Here is a 9,474-nt window from a genome sequence, read left to right as displayed (position 1 = left end):
ATTCTTGCAATTATATTTATCTTCTATTTTTAAAAATAAATAACTATAGATGTTTAATCATTTGAAGTTTTTATATCAATATTTTACTTAATAAATTTTAAAAAACAAATAATTAAAATTATTCTCGGCTTATCAAAATACTCTCTTGAGATAAATCTTTTTAAATATTTCAATATGTGTTTTATACAATTTTTTAGAATTTGGTTTGAAAACAGACGACCCTGTGGGTGGACTTCAAGATCTTCTGTCATCCACCCCAGTTATGAAAGAAAGACTTTCTCATCTTTCCCATTTACCAAAATAACCTCCAAAACCACTTCATACTACACCTCTATCTCTCTCATCAATTCTCCACAATCGAAGGCTATTTTCGTCATTTCCCGTACTTTTGCCCTTTTATCTTGTCCGTGAGTTGCAGCTTTTTCAGATACCCAAAAAATATCCACTTCCGTCTCTTCTCTCCTCACTCCCCGCTTTTTCTCTCTCTAAAACCTCAATTCAATCAGAGTCAGTGACTGAGATCGATCAAGAGAGAGAGATTCAGTGACAACCCAGTTCGTTTTACTGAGAATGCTCAGTTGGGTACTCAGAATATCTGTAATCCGATAAAAATGTCGCCGGCAATTCCTCTCTTCGTCTCTCTTCTTCTACTTTCAGTGACAACCCAACTCGTTTTGAGCTCAAATTCAGCTTCAACAATGTCGAAAACCTCCATCGACGCAAACCCAAAGCTCAGTTTGAGAACAGAGCGTGCTGGGGCTGTTGTAGTGAGAGTAAACGCTTCGATTCTTAGCGAAAACAGAACGTTCGAGCTCGGGTTCTTCAGCTCTAATGGAGAAAATTGGTATTTGGGGATTTGGTACGCTTCGATTCCTATACCCACCTACGTTTGGGTGGCGAACAGAGAATCTCCGGTGTCCACGGCGGCGGAGGCGGTGATTACGGCGGATGGGAAGTTGGGGGTGAGAGATTCCGGCGGAGAAGTGGTGTGGGGAACCCAAAATGTGGCGGCGGCGGCGGAAGTAAGGCTGTCGGAGGAAGGAAACTTGGTGCTACTCGGCGGCGCCGGCAAGGTTGTGTGGCGGAGCTTCGATCACCCGACCGACACGTGGCTCCCGGGGATGAATCTCTCCGTTGATCAATCCCTAATATGTTGGCGGAGCTCCACCGATCCATCGCCGGGAAACTACTCGCTTCGCTTAAAACCGCCGGAGTACGGCGAGATCGAGCTCGTGTTCAATGGAATTGAACCGTACTGGTCCACCGGAAACTGGACCGGTACAACTTTCTCCGGTGTACCGGAGATGACTGTACCGTACATTTACCGGTTCCGTTTCACCAACCCATTCACTCCCTCAGCTTCTTTCGGCTACACCGAGTCGCCGCTGGAGACCGGCGGTCGGCCGCCGCTGACTCGGTTCCAACTCGCCTTCACCGGCCAGCTCCGCCAGTTTACTTGGTCGTCCCAGGCGGAGTATTGGAACCCATTTTGGTCCCAGCCCGAAAATCTCTGTAAAGTGTACCGGAAATGTGGAAATCTCGGATTTTGCAACCCCAAATCACTGAATCCTTGCCAGTGTTTACCCAATTTTCAACCCTCCGACGCCGGAGAATGGTTCGCCGGAGACTTTTCCGGTGGTTGCCGCCGTGACAGCGCCGCCGTCTGCGGCGGCGATGGTGGTAATGGCCGCGATGATGGGTTTGAGGAGGTTGGGGCAGTGAGTTTTGATGGAGCTGAAACAGAGTCTGTTCCAGGAAACAGAGGTATGTGTGAGAGATTGTGTTTGAGTAATTGTTCTTGTATTGGATTGTATTACAATTCGAGGACTAATTCATGTAAGAATCTATATGGGTCTCTGTTGAATCTTCGAAATTTGAGTTCTGATTCCACCATTGATGACATATTATATGTTAGGGTTCCAAAAGGAGGTGTAATTGAGGAGGAGGAGAAGAAGAAGAAGAAGAAGAACATGGACAAAACTAAAACCCTAGTTTTGATAGTTACATTGTGTGGTTCTATAGTGATTATAACTTTGATGTTGTTGACATTGTTGTTTATGAGAAATAGAAGGATTAGGAGACAGATTGAAGAAGAAGAAGCGATTTTCCCGGTGACAAATTTGAAGGTTTTTTCATACAAAGAGCTTAATGTTGCTACTAGGGGGTTCTCAGAGAAATTAGGGCACGGTGGATTTGGGGCTGTTTTCCGTGGCGAATTGTCGGATTCGTCATCAGTGGCAGTGAAGAGGCTAGAACGACCGGGCGGTGCAGAGAGAGAGTTTAGGGCAGAGGTGTGCACAATTGGGAACATTCAACATGTGAATCTTGTGAGATTAAGAGGGTTTTGTTCAGAGAATTCCCATAGGCTATTAGTGTATGATTACATGCCAAATGGTCCTTTGAGTGTGTATTTGAGGCGGGATGGTCGGAATATGAGATGGGATGTTAGGTTTCGGGTAGCGGTTGAGACAGCGCGAGGTATTGCGTATCTACATGAGGAGTGTCGAGATTGTATCATACATTGTGACATTAAGCCTGAGAACATTCTATTAGATGAAAATTTTTCCCCCAAGGTGTCGGATTTTGGATTGGCAAAGCTCATTGGTAGAGATTTTAGCCGTGTTTTAGCCACCATGAGAGGTACATGGGGTTATGTTGCGCCAGAGTGGATCTCTGGTGTGGCAATCACTGCCAAGGCTGATGTATATAGCTATGGAATGACATTGTTGGAGTTAATAGGTGGAAGGCGCAACGTAGAGGGGCCACCGTCAGCTGGAGGCGGTGGATCCGGGGAGAAGTGGTTTTTCCCACCATGGGCGGCTCATCAGATAATTGAGGGAAACATGGCGGCCGTGGTGGATGAGAGGCTTGCCGGTGCTTATGACACGGTGGAGGCTGAGCGGTTGGGGTTGGTGGCAGTTTGGTGTATACAAGACGAGGAGGCAATGAGGCCTACAATGGGGATGGTGGTGAAAATGTTGGAAGGGGTGGTGGAAGTGAATGTCCCACCACCTCCAAAGCTGCTTCAAGCATTGGTTTCCGGAGAATCATTTCATGGGGTCGGGCCAGATTCTGGTAACGGGGAGCTGACAAGTGGCGGCTGCTCCAACGATAATGTCCAAGTCTCTGGAAATTCCCCGGATTCTCTCAACCATCTCTCCACTGCAACCTAAGCTCTGCCTTTGCCAAAGCCAGTGAATGTCAACAATAGGTAATTGACTAAAACACATTGCACACATTTCGTATGAATTTTGATCTTTTTATGAATCAATTAGAGGATATGGTTGAAATGTGAATTGCATTGGCTGGCTCAGATCAGTTGTCACCAATGTTGTGCAGGAAAATGTTTTCCAAGAAAATGGATTAAAGGAAAGGAAAAGAAAATAAAAATGATATATTTTCCCATTAATTGTTCAGTTTACAATAAAGTTTATGCATAAAAACAATTATACCTTCACTGCAATGCATAGTCTTAAGATTTGTGGGAAAGTGTTTCTGTCAAGAAAAGTCCTATATTTTTCTGCAACAACTGTTACTGAACTCATGTACGAGAAAAAAAAACAGTTTTTATTTTCTTGCGAGATTTAACATTTACGAGATTTCAAAGGTTATATATGTTTCTTATCCTTTTCCTTCTCCCTGAAACTAATTTTTGTAGGATAAATAGTATAAACTTATCAAAACAATTTGGTTATCTATATGACTTCTATAACCATGGACCATGTGAAATTCTTGAAATCTCACTGATCTGAAGTCCAGACTTGATACCTAATGAATTTTCACCAACCACTATCAATTAAAAGATCAGATAGGTTTAGAGTAGTCTTTATTGATTGAATCCCAAAAAAACAATCGTCTCTCTCTCTCTCTCTGAATAGAGCTTCTATCTCTTGGTAATCTGTGTATGTACTATTGCTATGTATGAATTTGTATCTCTCAATAGGGCTTCTATCTTTCGGTAATCTTTTTGTCTATGTTCTACTGCTATGTATGAATTTGTATCAGTCAGATTGAGTATTTACATTCCAACTTCTTTTACACGCCAGATCGGTTCCTTTCAGGACAATGAGGATATTCATTTTCAAACCGTTGAAAATGAGCCCTTGTAGAGAGATGCAGGACCAGCTGGTCTGCTCTATTGAGTCAATACCCAGATGGTGAGTGCTCTTATTGGTGCGAGCTGTGCGGAATTTTAGTCTCAAGTCAAGCTGAGGGGTGTCTTTCATTCTCAAACCAGAAATGAGTGCACCGCAAGACCAAGAAAGAAAAAGACCTCTCCATGTTACTTTGAGAAGAGAATCATTGGCCTGATCAATGAACAAATTGATGGGAATGAAACATTTTGGTTATGTTTGTTGAAAAATGGAAACAATTTTCAAAATTAGGAAACATGAAGCAAATGTGTTTTCTCTCGTTTTGAAAAACAAGTTTTTTTTGTTTTTGTTGCTACGTTCTTTGAAAATATTTGTACTAAACAGGTTATTTGTTTTTGTGTCACTACAAAAAGCATTAACATGTTTTGTGAATTTTGTAAACAGAAATCAAGAATTTTGGCAAAGTTACCGAGCACAACCACTGGAGTTGCCTGTGGCCTCTTTTGGAAGTGAGTTAAAAGTCACTTCGCAGTTTTTAACCTATTTGGAGTCAAATTATTTCTCACATTTTTTACATATTTTTTCATAAAAAGCCAAATTCTTATCCTCATGATCTGTTCTGTACTACCATTGTTTTACAGAGTTTTTTATTCATTGTAGAGAGTTGAAAATACCCAAATCTTGGTATGTCCCTATTCTTGGATTGTATGTTTTAAGAAGTTGGTTTAATATTTCAATTCAGTTCTTCATGGATCCATGGGGAACATGTTTGTAAATCATTTCAAAACGGATTTTCTAATTTTTGTCACCTCACTATAATATGTTATTTTGTGTAGAAGTTCATGTGTTTGTCTCATGCTGTTTTGTGAAGTGTGGATGAAAATATAAATACTGTCATTTTATTTTATTTTTTCATTATCATTATGTCTATACATTATTTGTCACTATTGGTATAATTATATTAAGCTTATAAAGTTTATGATATATATTTTTAAAATTTGAAGGACGATTAGTGTAACTTACCCTAATCTTAATCTTCAACTGGCAAAGTCGCAAGCATTGGTTAAGATTGTGGCCTTGTTTTGCCTAAATTATGTTTGGATTTAATGAAGAAAAAAATATAAAAAGAGGGAAAAAATTAAGGGGTTGTTTGGGGTGTTTTAAATAAGTGTACTTTTTGGCTTTTTGGACTAAAAAATTGAGGAAGAAAATATGGATGTTTGGGTTAACTTTTTGACTTTTTATGAAAAAATGTGTAATAAAAAATTGTAAAAATTGATTTGTAAGGAAAAATTAGGATTGGGAGTTGTGCAGCTGTAATTATTGACTTTTGGTGAATATTGTTAACTTTTTAACTTTTTAAGTAATTTTTTTACTTTTTAATTTTTTTACAATATGTCAAACTTCGGCTAAATTTATATATATTTATGCCAAATTGAGATTATGATTATCTCCGTTTCATAGATAAAATGAACAAGAAGGCTATTCACAAATTGCTCATATTGATCAATGAATGGTATTATCGGACTCATTGATTAATGAATGGTATTATCACGTCTGATATGAAATAATTTTTTGTTGCAAAGGCTCAATGACTTCTACACAATAGCAATGAATTAGTGAACAAAATCACCATATATCAACAATAAGATTGTAAATGAGTCAATTGGATATGAATAGTAGGTTGTTTTTAAATTTGGTTTAAAAATTAAAAATTTAACTGGATTTGAAAAGTCCCATTTAGGAGAGTGTTGATCTGAATGGTCTCCCGTTTTTATTAATGAACTATGAAGTCCTATTATGGGGGAATGTGATCTAACAGGTCCTTTATGCTGTGTTTGGTTGGAGTTTTTGAGGTGGGATTTAGAAAAAGAATGAGAAATGTAATCCTATTTATGTTTGGTTATAATAAAAAAATATATGGGAAAAGAAAGGGGGTGAGAAATAAATAAAGAAATAGGATACCTTTTTAGGACATCAATTCTATTTTATAACCAACACAACCAAACATAGTTGGGATTTGGAATTCTATTAATTCTTTCTCCTTTTCCTTTCATTTCCATTTCCCTTTCCATTTCCCTTCCCAAATCCCCCAACCAAACACAGCGTTAGGGAATCGTGGTATGGATTTTGGTGACGATTCTGCCCCTTTATTGATGGGGTGACAATTTTTGCCCCTTTATTGATGGGGGTGACAAATTTAGCAGGGATTTTGAATTTCTTCAATCACATTTGGTGTTGTCCACATTTTTTAAAATAATTGATATGGACAAAATCTTTCTGGAGGCGGGGTGTAAATAATATAGGGTGATTGATCAATAAGTTTCATATTTTGAATTTGTCATTTATATAGTCTTATATTTTTTTTATTATTTATTTAATTTTTTTGGATGTGTAATAACTCATTTGTCCGTCACATTAGAGTGTTACATTTAGGAAAAAAAAAAAAAAAAAAAAGTACACTAAAAAGTTTTTTAACGTAACACCATACCTTTCACGTTAGAGTGTCATATTTGAGAAAAATACAATAAAGAGTTTTTAATTTTTTTATAATGTCACATCATATCTGTCACGTTGAAATGTCATATGCCATGTTTGAAAAAAGTATACTAAAGAATTTTAATTTTTTTGAAATGTCACATCATATCGGTCAAGTTGTCACGTTTGGGAAAAGTATACTAAGGAATTTTTATTTTTTTTGAATTGTCATATTATACCCATCACGTTGTCACATTCAAGAAAAATACACTAAGGAGTTTTTTGGAGTTTTTTAGTGTAACACCATTTCACGTTAGAGTGTTACATTTCAGAAAAATACACTAAAGAGTTTTTAATTTTTTTTTAAGTGTCACATCATACTAATCACGTTTAGGAAAAGTACACTAAGGAGTTTTTAATTTTTTTTAGAGTGTTACATCATACCCGTTATGTTGTCACGTTTGAGAAAAGTACACTAAGGAGTTTTTATTTTTTTTTTGAAATGCTACATCATACCCGCCATGTTGCCGCATTTGAAAAAAGTACACTAAAGAGTTTTTAATTTTTTTTAGAGTGTCACATCATACTCGTTACGTTGTCACATTTGAAAAAAAATGCACTAAACTTTTTTTTATAATATCACATTATATTTGCCACGTTGGAGTATCATATGCCACATTTGGAAAAAAAATTAAAAACTCTATTATGCACTTTTTACTTACGTGGCTGGAATGGAAGGACTACATTTTAGATAACAACAATATTGTTACAAACAATAGCAAGATACATGGGTAAATGAGTCAATCCTTTTCAATGGGACTTCCTTATTCATTAAAATAAATTTAGGATTGCTTGATTCATAAGTTCACTTTTTGGGATTTATGGATCAATCACCCAAAAACATATTAAAATTTAATTTATTTATATTTTAAGCTAATGATAAATGAGTTTTAATCAAATTAATTATGAAGGTACGCTCAAATATCTCATTTTTTTATTGTGCACATAAATGAATTGAACTAAATAGTACTAAATAAATTATTCAAATTTGACTTGAGACTTAACAGATTTTAAAATATTTATTTTAACGAATAAAGTGAAGAAATTCAAGCTACTCATCTTCTAATAAGTTACAAAAGTTATGACTGGACGGATTAATTAATTGATTTTTAATTTCTTGTGTATCAATTTTTTTTATAAACAAAAAAATAATTGAAAATTCGGTGATAAGTGGATCGAATATTAACCGACCAATGGCACCACCACCGGCCGCCGCCTGGCAGCCCAGCTCCGCCAGCTGCTGCCACCGGCATGGATGAGCTCTTCAACTTGCGTGCAGCCTTCTCCACCTTTGAGCAGCATCACGTGCTCCCCACATGCAAGTAACAACAACTACAATGCATGATGGTGTGTATAGTGGACTTTTAGCTGTAATGTCATGATATTAAATTATAAAAAATTTAAAAAATGAAAAGGAATGATTATTTAAATCCTCAGAAGCAGTCAATTAAATTGGCTGACATGTGCCAACTTTTTGCTAATCATTGTGTCACTTAAAGGATTAATTAAAAATAATATTAATTGTCACATAATTAATTACCAAAAAAATATATAATCTGTTTGGCTTGGAATTTTTAAAAATAATCTTTTGAATTTTTTATCTGTATTTTTTTGAATTTTCAATTTTTTTTTTAAGATTTTAGATTCATTTAATTTAGATACATTTTAAAAAGATGAAATTTGCGCAACAATATTTCAAAATTTCATTAAATACAAAAAAGTTGTATATTTTCTTATTTATTGTATATAATATTTTTTTTAAGAAAAATACAAATTTTGTACTTTTTAATTGTATCTAGAATAAGTAGATCTAAAAAATAAATAAATAAATTGATTAAAGTGTTAAAAAAATGTACTAGAAACAAAAAAAAAATATGAATTGAAAATTCATAAACTATTTTTAAAAATTTCAAACCAAACGGATAAGTATTTCAGTAGTAGCTCTCACCATCTAATGTGTATGACCACTCTTATTGTATTGTTTATCATAATAAGATAAGTCAATAAAATATATAATTTAACGGGCCAAATTTAAAATTAAAGTAAAATAATATCAAAATACCATATTTTTTTTAATAAAAAAATTGACGTACTTTAAACAATCATTTTGTTTCAATTTTAAATTCAAATTGTTGAATATCATTGCAGAGAGATATATGACAGAGGATTGGAAAACACTATAGTACACACCCTTCAAAGGGTGTAACATATGCACCTTATAATTAAAAGAGAAAATGACATAATTTTATACTTTCTGAATCATAATTAAAAGAAAATGTTATAACTAAACACAATATGAGACATAATTAAAGATTTCACGAGTTATAACTAAAATAATGTTATAGTTAAAGAAGAAAATTAATTATAATTAAAAAAATGACATAATATGATACACCACTTTCAAAGATATATATATATTAGACTTTCCCTAGAGGATTTGATATATAGTTACTTGTGTCTGTTGGATTATTTGTCAAACAATTATCAATCCTGCTGCATACCCCCAGTGAGGTGTCGCGCCCCCACTGGCCGAAACCCAAAAAAAAAAAAAAAAAAAACAGTTTTTTTTTTGTCCAATTATAGACTGCCACCTTACTGGGGGTCGACCCCCAGTGGGTGTATGAGCCATTTTCCAACAATTATTTTCTTGTGTTGCTTAATAATTCAGTTTGACATACATAATTACATGGTAATAATAATTTAATATTTATAGTTGTTTGATAACAATGATTGAGGAGGTACCTCTTTTAAAAATTAGAACTACTATTTTAAAAGATTAAGGATAACATGGTTGAACTACTTTTTTTTTTATTATTTATTTATAGATATTTGTGTATCAATA

The 9,474-nt window shown here is 35.0% G+C and overlaps 1 protein-coding gene across 3 annotated transcripts; it reads left to right on the top strand.

The window, feature by feature from the left end:
* The first annotated feature begins 218 nt into the window (after window positions 1–218).
* RLK4 (receptor-like protein kinase 4) lies at window positions 219–4,932 on the top strand. 3 transcript variants are annotated; one of them, XM_028219947.2, is made up of 2 exons: window positions 219–3,211; window positions 4,047–4,932. In XM_028219947.2, exon 1 carries the CDS (start codon window positions 612–614, stop codon window positions 3,171–3,173), a length of 2,562 nt encoding a protein of 853 aa, XP_028075748.2. In that variant the 5' UTR covers window positions 219–611; the 3' UTR covers window positions 3,174–3,211; window positions 4,047–4,932. The 3 variants fall into 3 exon arrangements, with proteins under 3 accessions (XP_028075748.2, XP_028075750.2, XP_028075749.2); XM_028219949.2 differs by having other exon boundaries at window positions 415–3,211; window positions 4,539–4,932; XM_028219948.2 differs by having other exon boundaries at window positions 415–3,211; window positions 4,062–4,932.
* The last annotated feature ends 4,542 nt before the right edge of the window (window positions 4,933–9,474 follow it).

This window comes from Camellia sinensis, chromosome 2, assembly GCF_055761805.1.
Source record: "Camellia sinensis isolate YWXY chromosome 2, ASM5576180v1, whole genome shotgun sequence".
NCBI classification, from domain to species: domain Eukaryota; kingdom Viridiplantae; phylum Streptophyta; class Magnoliopsida; order Ericales; family Theaceae; genus Camellia; species Camellia sinensis.
The sequence above is the reverse complement of the archived record's forward strand: the minus strand, read 5'-3'. Positions and strand labels throughout refer to the sequence as shown.

What these genes read in the sequence shown, in the direction of transcription:
- RLK4 (XM_028219947.2), top strand. Translation starts at nt 612, where the DNA reads ATGTCGCCGGCAATTCCTCTCTTCGTCTCTCTTCTTCTACTTTCAGTG.